The sequence below is a fragment of the Rana temporaria genome, chromosome 8 (genome assembly GCF_905171775.1).
Source record: "Rana temporaria chromosome 8, aRanTem1.1, whole genome shotgun sequence".
NCBI lineage: Eukaryota > Metazoa > Chordata > Amphibia > Anura > Ranidae > Rana > Rana temporaria.
Window position 1 is genome coordinate 141,864,629 of NC_053496.1, and position 15,948 is coordinate 141,880,576.

The following is a 15,948-nucleotide window of genomic DNA, read 5'->3' on the forward strand; positions in this document are numbered from 1 at the left end:
GAGACCGACTTCTCCATCCAAGTCGAGGGGGACCTGCCACATTCAGATAGTTCTGCGGTGCTCTGGTGTGGAATTGCCTCAAATGAGGTTAATATGAGCCCCAGGACCAGGATGTCAAGTTTGTCCAAAATTAACGGGAGGAGGGACTGCACTGGGAGCAATGACAGGTGGCCACAGAGCACGTGTGATCACTTTGCTCAACTCCACTCTGTTGTGCACAGTACTGGATTAGGCTGCACACATTTTCTGCTAGAAAGCAACTCACCGCCTGTATGTTAAAACGGTCTCTGCGCTGCTCGCACACAGCCCCGCCTCCTCCTAGCCCCGCGCTGTGATGGACAAAACACATCCCAGCATTCTGTCCATCACAGCGTGGTTAGGAGCAGGCGGGGCTGTGTGCGAGCAGAGCAGAGACAGTTTCAATGTGTGTTTTACCGCTCTGCGTTACCGCAGCGGGCCACAGATCACGTGTGTGCCGATCCAAAGTTATTGATCCGTGCGGATCAATGACGATCCGTTGCACCACTACTCAAGAGGGTAAATGGTCTGCTCTTAAACTGCAGGTCATTGGCAACCATTTTACCCTCCTAAATAAATAATATTTACTTAAAGCGGGGATCCAAACACAACTAGCAGTTTTTAAATGTATGTCCTTTCATCATGCGTTTTTATAATATAAATCCGGTCACTTACTATTTTACAATCCGCCGCCGCTCCGCATAGTTATTCAAAAAAGATAGTTTTATAAACTATGTCCACACCGTTGTAATTTAGCTTGTGGGCATTGTGAAGCCCACAAGCACTAACTTCCTGGAAGTCTTGGATTGGGAGTGATAATTGGGTAGCGCACTGCATCCTGGGAAATGATGACACACATTTCCCAGGAGCATTAGAGGGAGATGTCAGAATCCTAGGTGATTTTAAAGGCGGATATCATGGGACCGCATAGCAACAAAAATTTGGGATGGAAAATCCACTTAAAAAAAGGGGTTGTACAGGTTTGTTTTTTCATTTTCTAAATAGGTTCTTTTAACCACTTAATGACCGCCGCATGTACATATACGTCCACAGAATGTCACGTACCCGTACGTCCCTGCCTTTCCGCGGGTCCGATCTGGCCCCCCGGTACATGCGGCGGTCTGAAATTGTCTGGGAGCTGAAGAACGGGGAGAGCCATATGTAAACACGGCTTCCCCGTGCTTCACTGTGGCGGCTGCATCGATCGTGTGATCCCTCTTTTAGGGAGACACAACTCCATTGTTGCCATCATTATATTGATATGCGCTGTATTTTCATCAGATATGCAAGTGCAACTTTTAATTAAACATACATTGATTTTTTTACGGTGTTACACTATGGCGTCCCCTCTTCTCTTTTCCACATTCATATGTGACTTTTAACACGGATGACCATCTCCTGCATTCCCTGAGTGAGAGACCTTCCAGCTTATCCCCAGGTTATTGCATCAAGGCCGTCTGTTGACCCCCTTCCTGAAGTAACTACACACCGTGGTTTCCAGTTCATACCAAGCCTGATTGACTCTGGAAATATACATTTCGCAGAGTCCACACGTTCCGGTAAGCCTGCATTCACACTGGTGATGGGATATTTTTTTCACTCAGACATTCATTCACATCCACTCTTATCTCTGGAAGTTATCACCCCACTTCTATTGATTCTTCCATTTTGAACTTTGTGCCATTCATTCATCACTTGGTTCATTTCGGACTTCATTTACATATGTTATGATATTTTTATCCTCATATTCACGTGTATTATATATTTTTTCATATTGATCACACATGGTCCTGACTTCATTGTCACATCATTCTTGTATTAGAGCGCTGTACTTTCTTGTCCACATTCTGCTCCCAAACAATGGCTGAGAGCATCGATAGGAGTGTTCTGGTGGATAGGGCCACCCCTGTCAGAACACAACACCTTAGCAGGGGAGATCGTCGCACAGCGGCTCCGACCGGAGCTGACAGTTTTTTTTCTGTTCAACCCAGCAGAGAACTAATAGCGTGTACCAGGCTTTAGGAAAGGCTGATCCAGATAGCAGCCTTTTATTCAGCCCCTATATGCTGTGGAGATAAGTAGGAATTGATTCTGTAGGTTAGAAAAATAAAACTGGGCAAGGCTGACACCATATACTGTACATAAAAATGTTCAGTTGTCAGCCGACTATTAAATGTACCGGATTACGTCATACAAAATTGAACGCTTGATAAAACTGTAGGTTCTTACCACGTGGGAGGAAACTTGGTGATACTTGCTGAGTTCTTCTGGTTTTACCAGATCTTCTGGAACAGTTTTGCCACGCTACAGAGGAACAAATCACAGTAAATTTTAAACATATTTGTATACGCAATACATACACAAAAAGTTCTATAATGTTCAAAACATATAAAAGGGCAGAATTACAGCATAAAAACATCATAACATTTAAAAGGACACAACTACATTAAATCATAATGGTTTTCATTCACCTCTAGGATGGCAAAAAATAAATAAAAAAACTAAAGCAAAAGCAGATAAAATGTTATAGAAAGAAAATAAATGGATATTTTGACTTGCCTGTAAATTCCTTATCTTTGAGTACAGTACAGGATGCAGGGCTTTTATTTATAGACCATAAATTATATGCATGTTATCGTCACTGGCAAAATCCACCACTAATGCACACTTAAAACTCCACACCCACACGGAGCCTCACCCCACCCCACCATAACTGATTACCCATTGCCCATATCCCCCTCTGCCTCATATAGGATAATACCCCTTTTATTTTCTCGTTTTCTTTTTATTTTTCTATGTATAAGTAATAGATTGCCGATATAGGTTTCTACTCAGCAGAGCCATGATTAGCTGTTCTTGTTGAACTTACTACTTAAAGGGGAGTTCCAGCCATTTGTATGTTTATTAAAAGTCAGCAGCAACAAAAAGTGTAGCTGCTGGCTTTTAATAAACAGGCACTTACCTGCTCCAGCGACGCGCCGGCCGGGGCTCCGCTCCTCTCCACCCCTCCCCGGCCGGCGTCTTCATTTTCAGTGTGGGCACCCGGCCGTGACAGCTTTCGGCTTCACGGCCGGGCACCCACTGCGCATGCGCGAGCGGCACTGCGCATGCGCGCGCGGCGCCGTGTAATTGGCCAGGAGATCGCCTAGGACCTGTGACGTGTCCTAGGCGATCGCCTACAGCAGCCACTTCCTGAAGGCGATTAAGCTTAGTCGCCTACAGGAAGGAGGAAGTGGGACAGGAAGTCCCACTCGTGCTGAAGCCCCCACTCCCCCCCCCCAAAAAAATGACATGCCAAATGTGGCATGTAAGGGGGAGAGGAGTGGGTTAAGAGGAAGTTCCAAATTTGGGTGGAACTCCTCTTTAATTCATATTTCTTTTTGTTACAACAAACCTGTGAACATCCAGACTTGTATGTTTCCTGATGAAAATGCGATTGTTTATTCCCTGTATTCTTGACCAATCAACTGTCTGGATTATGTAATTACTTTGTATGACTTAAAAATCTTTAAATAAACAATTTAAAAAAAAAAAAAAAAAAAAAAAAAAAAAACTCCACACCCACTCTGTGATACTCCAGTTTTTAAGCAATAACAGGAGTAAGCAAAGAACACAGAGGGCTGTGTCCTGTAAGGTATCTCTAAGATCAGAAATTTACATTAATTAGCCTCAGTATAACTGGTAAATATACTGCCATCTTGTGGTCATATTGCACCATCATCTTCTGGGTTTCCTCCCATTTTATGATGTATTTGCTCTTTCTTCTCACATGGTCTTTATGGCATAAAAATGGCTGCTCATTTCATGGCCACATGTTAATTTGCTCGCATAGGGTAACGCATTACTAACTTTTGACCTGCAAATACGCCTTTTCAAATCAGCCACATCCTGTTGTCTTGTATAACCTGCTACATTCAATAAAGATCTTTGTGGATGAGGAAAGATATTTGGTTCAGTTATGTAATAAAGACTCACTGTTGTGATTGTATTTGCCAATCCCTCAGCAAGGGATAAGTCAATAATACAACAGTTGGCGTCAATAGTCAAAACATGGTTAAATTCCTACAGCCTGTTGTGTATGTGTGTCCCAGGGCTCGACAAAACCCAGGCGCTAGGTTGCAATGGCGACTGGAAATTGTGCCCTGGCTACAACACAGCAGCTGGGACGTGCCCCCACAGATCGTGTTAAAAGACTATGTTGTCAACATGCAGTACATGTTGACTACCCAGATGCAGGTCTTGCTGAATACGTATTGCAATACTTTGTCACACCGTATTTGTGCAGCGGTCTTACAAGCGCACTTTTTTTAATTAAAAAATAAGACAATAGTAAAGTTAGCCCAAATTTTTTTTATATTGTGAAAGATATTGTTACGCCGAGTAAAATGATACCCAACATGTCACACTTCAAAATTGCGCCCGCTCGTGGAATGGCGTCAAACTTTTACCCTAAAAAATCTCCATAGGCGACGTTTACATTTTTTTATAGGTTGAATCTTTTAAGTTAGAGAGGAGGTCTAGTTCTAATGATCGCGGTGATGCCTCACTTGTGCGGTTTTGAACACTAGTTTTATATGCGCGCGCTACTCACGTATCCGTTCGCGTCTTTTTGACCCCAGATCTCATATTTAGACTAATAGGCAAAAAACATTTTTTAAATAAAAAATTTGTCGTCATTTGAAAAAAAAAATAGAAGAAAATATGCCTTTAAGAAGCATGGGCGGAAGTGGCGTTTTGACGTTGCTTCCGCCATGCTACGAGACGGGTGTGGGGGCCATCTTGCCCTCACTCGTATCCCAGCCGAGCAGGACCCGATCGCCTCCGCCAAAGGCTCCGAAAAAGCAGCGGGAGGCCTCTCCCGCCGCCAATAACAGTGATCCCGCCGCAGAGGCCACCGTTATCGTTTAAAGGACTACTCACAGGAAAGATGGATATCTCGGTTGTGGCCGAGATATGATGACGTATATATTACACATGAGTGGGTCCTTTTACAGGCAAGTGGAAAAAAAAATCCCATTTTCTTTTTCATACATCATGGGACACAGTCAGGCTAATATTCATAACCTGCTGGGACATCCCAGAGCAATATATACCTGATGGTGAAAAGCCCAGGGGGTTTATACACGCCTGGTAGAATGAGCTCTAGCCCCAATTGGCAATGGAAGCTGTCTGCCCTTTCTTGGGTCCTTTTGCAACTCAATTGATTATATCTGAAGAGATCTGAAAAGGGCTGTGCACCAAACACTCCCCATCCAACCTGATGGAGCCTGAGAGTTTTTCCTTCCACTTCACAATTATGTGCCACTTTGTGTTGGTCTAAAATCCAAATAAGGTGGGGCGACCGCTGTGGGGTCCGTGGGGGGGGGGGGGGTAGACAGGCAGGTGGGTTTTTTTTTTTTTTGGGGGGGGGTTTTGCTTTTAGTTTTTTTCTTTTTTGTTTTGGTTTTGTTTTGTTGGGTATTGCGGATGGGTTATGGTTTTGGGGGGGGGTCAAGTAAAGTAAACAAGGAGACACAGGGGAAATGTCCCAACCATGGCGGGACTTTGGTCTCCTGCTATGAAGGGGACAAAATCGTAATGGGGTAACAAAGGTGTTATTAGGGTGAGAGACCCAATCTCAGAGGACTTTGGGAGGGGAAGGAAACAGGGATTAGATAAGAATATTCAAATGTAATTTGTTTTTTTTTTCCGCTTGGCTATAAATGAAGAATGATATGATGGGGAAATGTTTTTGAATTGTTTTCTTTTTTTTTCCTCTGTTTCTCTTTTTTTGGGAAATTAAGTTGATATCCCTGTTATATGTGATCTGAGGGGGCTAAATCAGAGGAATACCCCTTGGGTATGGGTTCTTTTTCCTTGGTTTGTACCTGTGAATCTCTGTTTTCCTTGTTGTTTAAAATCAAATAAAGGATGGTTAAAAGATAAAATCCAAATAAAATACATTATGTGTGGGTTCCGCTGCTCCCTGGTGGCGCATGAATATGAAGGATGGTTTACAATCTCTAGGAGTTGGCCTTCAGATTTAAGTGCTTAGCCACCAATCTCCTGCAGGTGGCAGTATAACAAAGTACTGTACATAAATAAGAAAAGCTGCGTCTCCATCAATGGATAAGGTAAGTAAATTGTTTATGATACAAAGTGCTGCAGCAAACTAGCTGTCATTCAGTAAGGGTTACCATCTACAAACAAGACAGGCGATGGCAAGAAAAGCATAACAAATGCTTATTAAGAAGAAGGGTTTTTTTTTTTTTTTATCTTCCAACTGTAAATTTCTGTAAAGCCTTCAACCTTTTAGAGCAAGGCTAAATCTCATACCTTACCTTCTTACGTTCAGTGGTAAGCACAGTTGCTTTGTCTTGGAGCTGCAAAAGAGGAGAGAAAGAAAGGACACTCATTTTATACTTCAAGTTATGAGATTGCATATGGGGTCAGCATCTGAACAAAAGATTTTCTGAATTCATTACTAACACTTTTTAACCAATTCAGCACCAGGTCAATTCTGACACTTCTCACATATGCGAAAAAAACATTTTTACTAGAAAAAAACTCCAAACATTATCGATTTTTTAGCAGAGACCCTAGAGCAGGGATATGCAATTAGCGGACCTCCAGCTGTTGCAAAACTACAAGTCCCATCATGCTTGTGGCTTTCAGAGTCCTGCTATGCCTCATGGGACTTGTAGTTCTGCAACAGCTGGAGGTCCACTAATTGCATATCCCTGCCCTATAGAATAAAATGGAGGATGTTGCAATTCTTTATGTCACACGGTATTTGGGCAGCGGTTATTCAAATAGAATGTTTTTTGTAAAAAAACATTCTTCAAGAGTAAAGTGAGGTACACACTAAAAAAATCCAGCAAACAATCGTCAGATTTTCTTCACTGTTTCACAGAAAATCGAAACAGATGAAAGAAAATTTGTACGAAAATTCTTGTATGACAAAGACTTTTTGTTGTTACTGATTTTTCTTGTACGAAAATGGTAAACAAAAATCGTGCATTCGGTTACCATCCAAAATATTTTTTGGAGCTTGTTCCTTCGGAAACTTTCCTTCAGAAGGCCGAAATCGACTGTAGAAAGTTGTGAACACACTATAAGAAAATTGTACGAAAATGATTTTCTTATAGTATGTGGAAAGCCTTGACTCAAACTTGTTGAGGAAAAAAAAAAAACTCCCCTCTGGGTAATCTTTGTACATTGCAGGCATTTTAACAAAGTTTTTTGCAGATTACCGACTTTTGTTATTTAGAAGAAACATGCGTTTGCTTGTCTGTGTCCACGTGCTAAATTAATCTATATGGGAGTGGTTTTATAATTATCAATCAGCTGCTGCACCTGTCCTGCCTCTGAGGAAAGTGGCACAGTCTGCATCCCTTTAGACGTGATTTCGCTTTGAGAGCATCTCACTAGAAATGACGCAGGGGATGCCCAAAATCTTATGTGTATCATGCAGACATCGGGGAACATGAGCAAGCCAATAATACAAGCAGTAAATTTAATTTCTAGGGGGTATTCTGTACATCATGTGTATAGAAAGCCTTCTGGTAGCCATATTGCTTGAAATATATCACTCTATATTACCGAAGATGGTGGCGGCAGCAGCCGAGACAGAGATCGGCTTTGGGTGCCGACATCGCAGGTGCGCTGGACAGGTCAGTGACCTTATTTTAAAAGTCAGCAGCTGCAGTATTTGTAGCTGCAGACTTAAAAAATCAAGACAGCTGCCCATGAGCAAATCTGCATTACAGTTCTTGCTAAAAGGAAATGCATCAAAGTACTCTTGAAAGGTTATCATGAAAATATCTACTTGCTGTCCATTACAGAGGGATCAACGGGCAAACTACACATGTACCAGTTCAAAAAATTTGCCCAAAGTATGACGCTCATCTGCTGGAAGATGTAAGCAAAACGCAGAATTGTATGAAAAAAGCAAGTTGGACAGAGGACCTCTTAAAGTTTGTTTGCCTTCACCAAACACAGGCTAAGCAAATAAGAGATGACTATAGATTAAAAAAAAAAAAAAAAAAAACCTCTGGAAGCTTTGTCTAAAGTTGGATACAGTAATGACCTCACTACAGGAGTAGGCAGTTTACAGCTCCAGCTCCTGAAGCCTGGATGACGATGGGATGGTATCATCCTGTCTTGCTTTGTTAGGACACTGAAGACACTTCCAGCTGGTAATGCTCACCCCCCATAACACACCCACGCACACAGGGTCCGCCACCTTTTCTCTTGCAGCATCGCTAACCGCAGAGCTACTGGGAAAGGCTTCAAGAGATAAAGAGTATAGGCCTACACCTATAGAAAGGGCATCATTTAACTTTATTCACAACTGCACCGTTTTTATCTACATAGCCAAACTAACCTTTACAGGGGGTTGTGGGGACACCAGCGTGAAGGTGTCTTAGTACGAGTGAAATGATGTGCATCATAAAAACAGTACCAAAACTCACGCTCTCATGTGTGTCAAGTCAAGATGCCTACTCTAGTGAATGGACCAGCTGCATATTATCTTTGCTTTTATCATCATTTATCTGTAATAGTCATTTAGGTTTATCAGTTTTTTAATTAGTGTTTTTTCTTTATGCAATTCAGTTTAATTCTATACTTTAACTGTAGTATACAATTCAACAAACCTTCTGTATAATTTCTGCTGACATTCCTACGAGTTCTCCAAGTTCCATTGCTTCGACAGAACCCTGTCAAGACATACAATACATAATGAATAAGAAGGGAAAATATAAGTCAAGCAATGCAATAATAATAAAATATACTTACCGCTGCTCCAGCTTGTGGTGTAGGAATGGCCTGGAGTACAGAAATACCAGCCTGAGGTTTGAGTGTAGCAAGAGCTGTCACACAGAAACACATTGTTAATATGGGAAACCAATGGAGCCAGAATTTGTTCAATTACGGTACACTATAAGAAATTTATATTTGCATAGAAAAAAAATATAGGATTGACTTTTAACCCCTATTGCCCCGGGGGGGGGGGGGGGGAGAGAGATCTATTTTTTTTTTTTTCTTTTTACAGGTCGCTTTATTAGTGTCATGGTTGACTTCAGATGGCTTTAGCCTCAGTCACTCACAGATAGCATCAAGATTGTCTTGTCTGCCACACCTCACATTTAACCCTTTGATTGACAGACACACCACCACAAACACGCCTGAACAGATTAGCAACTTATCGGAACTATACTATTGCAAGCCCACATAACAGTGATACCAAAGCCAGGGAAAAAAAAAAAAAAAAGGGGGACTCCTCCACTGCATCAAATTTTAGGCCCATATCACTTCTTAAGGAGGTCATGAAAATCTACAAAAATGTACTTGCAAACCGACTAACACTACTACCTAGGTTAGTATTGTTAGACCAAGTCAGCTTCATCCCTGATAGAGGCCAGGGACAATACCCTAAAAGCTATTAGCTTACAACATTGGTTATCTTCAGCCCACAAACCTGGGTTCTTCCTATCACTTGACGCAGAGAAGACGTTCGACAGGGTGACATGGGACTATATGACAAAAGCCTTCAAAGTGATTGGCATAGGGAAGCGCATGCTCCAATTTATCCTTGCTTTATATTTAAATCCAACTGCCAGAATTTAAGTCAATGGCCAACAGTATGCAACAGGGATGCCCCCTGTCCCCTCTTAGATTTGTGCCAACCTTAGAACCTCTTCTCCACAGACCAAGAGCCAATTCCGACATTAAAAGACTGCCAATGGGAAGCGGAACCTCTTTTGGTTTGGGAGAGCGGCCATTATCAAGATGAATGTCCTCCCAAGAAACCTATAGGGGGAACACCACACTTCAAAGGCATGGTATGGATTTTAAGAGGAGCCCCCACGCCAAAAAAAAAAAAAAAAAAAATGCTGCCGATGTCTTCTTCCTCCGGTTCTTTGCCCTCTGTTGCCAATGTCTTTCCTCCGAATGTTTCTTCTCTCAATGTTTGCTCCCGCAGTTGTGCCAGTTACACTCTCTGATGTTGGTGTGGATTTTTTTTAAATAAGGACTTTTGACACTTATTGGCGAATGGGTAGGGGTACGTTCTACCAAATTTGTTCACATTGGGGGGGGGGCCGTGACCTGGGGGCTTCCAGATTCTGATAAGCCCTCCGCCTGTAGACCCCCCACAACCACCGCCCACCAAGGGTTGTCGGGAAGTGACCCTTGCCCCCATGGTGCTTTAGGGTGAAGGGGGTGCAGAGCCCTCCTGCCCCAAAGCCCCCACCCACCATGTTTTGGGCATGTGGCCTTGTATGGTCCAGAGACACTTGCTTGTTCCCCCCCTTTGCTAACATGCATACTTAAGGGGTTGTAAAGGAATTTTTTTCCCCCTAAATAGCTTCCTTTACCTTAGTGCAGTCCTCCTTCACTTACCTCATCCTTCCATTTTGGTTTTGAATGTCCTTATTTCTTCTGAGAAATCCTCACTTCCTGTTCTTCTGTCTGTAACTCCACACAGTAATGCGAGGCTTTCTCCCTGGTGTGGAGAAAGCCTCTTGAGGGGGGAGGGGGCTAGCAGGAGTGTGAGGACGCCCATTAACACACCGCTCTTTTCTCTATCTGCAAAGTAGAGATTGTCCTGAATCTCCTGCTCGCCCCCTCCCCCTCAAGAGGCTTTCGCAAAACACCAGGAAGAAAGCCCCGCATTACTGTGTGGAGTTACAGACAGAACAGCTTTGTGTCTCCATTCAGACACGGAGCTGCTGTTCGGCCACACCCTCTCTCTCCTGATTGGCTAACCGACTTTGACAGCCACGGGAGCCAATGGCTGCGCTGCTGTGTTTCAGCCAATCAGGAGAAGAGTCCCAGACAGCCGAGGGACTCATGGACATCGCTGGACAAACACAGGGCTCAGTAAGTATTAGCATATTGTGCCCAGCATTTTTAAAGTACTTTTTAGCTTTCTAGTGTGCAAGAAGTCTAAAAGGTCATAACAAACATCAAAAAAGCTTGTAACCACAAGCAACCCCCAAGAAATCAAAAGCACAACTCCCTATTTAACTCTCCACGTTAGTCAACATTTTACTTTGTTCAATACATATAAGCCAGCATTAAATGTTGTACAATTGAGATTTTTTACACATAGCATACATTATATACAGTATATACTTGGAGTATAAGCCAACCCAAGTATAAGCAGAGGTAGCCAATTTTACCCAAAAAACCTGGGAAAACGTATTGACTCGAGTATAAGCCTAGGGTGAGAATGCAGTAGCTACTGTAAGCGGAAAATAGGGTCAACAATGCCTATTTGCACGCCTCACTGTGCCGAGTCAGTGTACCTGAAATTCTTGACAGGCTGCGGGCGTCCATTCATTATTTAAAAGTTGCGGTCTCCTCCTGGTCCCGTTCCGCGATAGCCGTTTCCCAGCAGCCTATCATGGACGTCTTCTCGGACTCAGTTTCCCAGCAGACGCGGTGTTCATTGTTCCGCCAATCACGGACGTCTTTTCATCCTCGGACAAGAGAACGTCCACGATAGGCGGAACACTAAACACAGTGTCTGCTGGGAAACGCCTATTACGGAAGGTACCAGGGGGAAGCCGCAACTTTTAAACAATGGACGCTCGCAGCCCTTCAGGTACACTGACTCGAGTATAACCCGAAGGGGTGTTTTTTCAGTCCTAAAAAAAGGGCTGAAAAACTCAATATATACGGTAGTTTATAAACCAGATCTTACTAAACCATGAGAAAAAAAAAATAATGTATATATAGGGTTTACCTTCACGGGCAGCTGTTACCTCTTTGGTAAGACGTGCTATGACACGACAAGCAGCATCATGTTGGTATAAGGCATGAGAAAGTTCTTGACGTGTGGTCTGTAGCTGCTGTCGCAAAGTGAAGCTGTGAAGCATAACTGCATCCTAAAAAAGAAAAAGAAAATAAATGTCATAATTTCAAGAAAAGACAAGCCATACATACAAATGACAAGAGCCTTAAAGATTGGGTGGGGGGGGGGGGGGGGGAATACAGCAGTATCTCACATTTCTGGAGCTCATCCATTGGTGGCCAACTTGGAATTTACCAGCTCTCCACAATGCCATCGTACTCTTTGGGTTACATGCATACAAAATCCTTCACAAAATATAAGATTTTTGTACTCACTGTAAAATCCATTTCTCGGAGTTCATGGACGGACACAGCAGCAATTGACCTTAGGTATTATCCTCGCTTTTAGGAGATTGACTAGGCAGAAAACAACAGTATGTTAAGTGTTAAACACTCCACACAGTACAGTACCTCCCAGGGGGCGGTTCCCCCGGGTACATCCCCCACACTCTGCTCTACAGCCCCAGTTCGTAACAAGCAGTACAAACAAAGGAGGGGTGGGTGCTGTATCCCTCCATGAACTCAGAAATGGATTTTACAGCGAGTACAAAAATCCTATTTTCTCTTCAGTTCATGGACGGACACAGCCGCAATTGACCTTAGGGACGTCCCCAAGCAGTGCCAAAAAAAAAAAAAAAAAAAATCGAGGGGTGGGAAAACACAGAAAACCAACATCACCCCAAACAAACCAGAGCTCCTCAACGGAGAAACTTCAACCTTAAACATCCACCAGCAAAACCTTGCGGCAGAAGGAGGCATTCGAAGATGCACTCACATCCACCTTGTAAAACTTTGAGATGGTGTGGACCGACGACCAGGTCGCTGCCTTACACACCTGTAAAACAGACGCTTGATGGCGGAAAGGCCAAGAGGCACCTATCGCCCTGGTCGAATGTGCCGTAACCGGGAAGGGAGGTGCCCGCCCCTTTAAGGCATAGGCCTGAAGCACGACCTGCCTGATCCACCTAGAAATAGTGGCCGACGAGATCGCCAGACCCTTCTTAGGATCAGTCACTGACACAAACAGTGAATCCGACCTCCGAAACTGAGCCATAGCAGACAGGTACACCCATAAGGCTCGAACTATGTCCAAGGAATGCATCGCAGCCTCTTTTGGGTTTGCCGGCTGAGGACACAAGGATGGAAGAACAATGTCTTCATTAACGTGAAAGGCCAAAACAACCTTAGGAAGGAACGACGGCTGCGGACGCAGCACCACCTTATCCCTGTGGATGACTAAATAGGGAGCCTTGCAAGACAAGGCTGCCAATTCAGACACCCGTCTGACCGATGCAATTGCCACCAGAAAAAACACCTTCTGGGAAAGAGTCAATAAAGGGATTTCCCTAATGCCCTCAAACAGAGGCTTTTGAAGCACCGATAGGACTAAATTCAAGTCCCACGGAGGCAGTGGAGGACGCACAGGAGGGGCCACATGCCGAACCCCCTGCACAAACGTACGCACCAGAGAGTGCCCCGCCAAGGGTCGCTAAAAGAAAACAGCCAAGACCGAAATCTGACCCTTAATCGTACTTAAGGCGAGAGCCTGATCCACTCCACGCTGTAACAACAGAATCCGGGACATCACGTATGTACAGGGGTGCCAATTCATCTCCTCACACATAGAGATGTAAGCCATCCACGTACGATGGTAAATCTTCCGGGAAGTAGACTTCCGCGCTCACAGCATGGTAGAGATTGCCGAATCCGACAGACCCCCGTCCCTCAGCACCTGGCTCTCAATAGTCACGCCGTTAAAGCCAACGACTGTAAAGCAGGATGAAAGATAGGACCCTGCGACAGAAGATCCTCTCGCAGTGGCAGACGTCACGGAACATCTGCCACCAGATGCACCAGATCTGCGTACCAGGGACGATGAGGCCAATCCAGAGCAATTAGGATTGCTGGTATCCCCTCGGCTTCCACTCTGCGTAGCAGACGAGGAAGAAGCTTCAGAGGAGGAAAGGCGTAGATTAGGCGATAGTGACCCCACGGTGCCACCAACGCGTCTGCCCACGGGTATCTTGACCTGGCCACGAATCGGAGAACTGGAGAAAGTGCAGAGAAGGGCAACCAAACTGATAAGAGGCATGAAGGAACTCAGCTATGAGGAAAGATTAGAAGAACTAAATGTATTCACTCTTGAAAAGAGGAGAATAAGGGGTGATATGATCAACATGTACAAATATATAAGAGGTCCATACAGTGAACTTGGTGGAGTTATTCACTTTACGGTCAACACTGAGGACAGGGGGGCACTCTTTACTTCTAGAGGAAAAGAGATTTCACCTCCAAATACGGAAAGATTTCTTCACAGTAAGAGCTGTGAAAATGTGGAACCGACTCCCTCCAGACGTGGTTCTGGCCAGCTCAGTAGATTGCTTTAAGAAAGGCCTGGATCCTTTCCTAAATGTACATAATATAACTGAGTACTAAGATTTGTAGGTAAAGTTGATCCAGGAAAAATCCGATTGCCTCTCGGGGGATCAGGAAGAAATTTTTTCCCCTGCTGTAGCAAATTGGATCATGCTCTGGTTGGACTGGATGGACTTGTGTCTTTTTTCAACCTGACTAACTATGTAACCTTCCGATTGAGTTGGGACGCCAGAAGATCCACGTCTGGAGTGCCCTATTTCAGACACAGACTCTGAAACACATCCGGGTGTAGCGACCATTCTCCTTGGTCTAGTGTATAGCGACTTAGGTAGTCCGCCTGCCAGTTCTGTACGCCCAGAATGTAAACGGCCGAAAGAGCCGGAACATCCTTTTCGGCCCACCGGAGGATGTGAGCGACTTCCGCCGATGCAGCCGAGCTCCGTGTGCCCTCTTGATGATTGACATACGCCACAGCCGTGGTGTTGTCAGACTGAATCCTGACCGGGCGGCCCTGCAGTCTCAGAGACCACTTGGAGAGGCACAGCCTGATCGCCCGGAGTTCCAGGACATTGATTGGAAGACGGGACTCTTCCCGAGTCCAGCACCCCTGGGCCGATTGAACACCCCATACTCCCCACAAGCCGGAAAGACTGGCATCCGTCGTGACCATCGTCCAATGGTACGGCAGGAATGACTTCCCGGCCCGAAGTACCAGAGATGTCAGCCACCACACTAGGAAGGACCTGACCAGGCAACTCACCCGGACTTGGTAATCCAGAGACGAAGAGAGCTTGTCCCAACGCGACAGAATTCCTCTCTGAAACACTCGAGTGTCAAATTGAGCATACGGAACCGCCTCGAAGGAGGCCACCATCAGACACAGAACTCGCATGCAAAAGCGAAGCGACGACCACTCCTGGGTCAACCAACCGCCTCACCGCAGTGTCGGTAGTTTCACCGTGGGAAGAAAAACTCTCGCCTCAAAAAGGAAGCCAGGACCAACCCCAGGAATTCCATCTTTTATGATGTCATCTAGAGAAACCCTTTAAGGGTGAAAGGCTTTTTGGGGCAAGTCCACCAAGGCCTTTTTAGAAGACTGGTCCGCAGACCAACACTTCAGCCAGACTAGGCAGCGCAACACCACCACGTAGGCCGAGGCCCTGGAGAGCAAGGGAAGTGAATCCAGGGCTGACAAATTTTAGGCCCTGCACCAACTGGTTGGCCAGCGCCACACAGTCCGGAGGGGCTTGATGCTCCTCCAACACCTGAAGCAACAACTTTACCCGTTCAGTAGGTGTCTGACACTAGAGCCCCGGCCAAGACCGATCTCACCGCCGACCCCACCATTGTTTACATGGAGTGGGCCACAGCCTCAGCTCTCCTATCTGCGGGGTCCTTGAAAGCGGGAGCCCCTTCCTTAGGCAACGTGGTTGCCTTGTTCAGTCTGGACACAGGGGGTCCACTGACTGAGGAGAGGTCCACTTTTTCAGGAAGTCCTCTTCAAAAGGATAACGGACCGCAAAGCATTTTGGAACAGCAAAAACCTTTTGCGGCCTATCCCATTCCTTGTACAACATTTTTCCAGATAAGGAACACAAGGAAACACTTTCGCAGTGCGGGCCAGCTTGCGGAACCCAAAAGGGACCGACAACTCTGATGTTTCCGCCGAATCCTCAATTTTCTGAGTATCCCGCACCGCAGCTATAAGAGCTCCCA

The 15,948-nt window shown here is 44.9% G+C and overlaps 1 protein-coding gene across 1 annotated transcript in view; it reads right to left on the minus strand.

Moving 5' to 3' along the window:
• Positions 1-15,948, minus strand: part of PRPF19 (pre-mRNA processing factor 19) — a 66,848-nt gene that overhangs the window by 28,774 nt on the left and 22,126 nt on the right. The window contains exons 4-8 of the mRNA XM_040320788.1: positions 11,750-11,891; positions 8,797-8,870; positions 8,655-8,717; positions 6,339-6,380; positions 2,248-2,322 (exon numbers count right to left, since the gene is read on the minus strand). Coding sequence (XP_040176722.1) covers positions 2,248-2,322; positions 6,339-6,380; positions 8,655-8,717; positions 8,797-8,870; positions 11,750-11,891 — 396 coding nt within the window. The remainder of the gene's footprint in view (positions 1-2,247; positions 2,323-6,338; positions 6,381-8,654; positions 8,718-8,796; positions 8,871-11,749; positions 11,892-15,948) is intronic.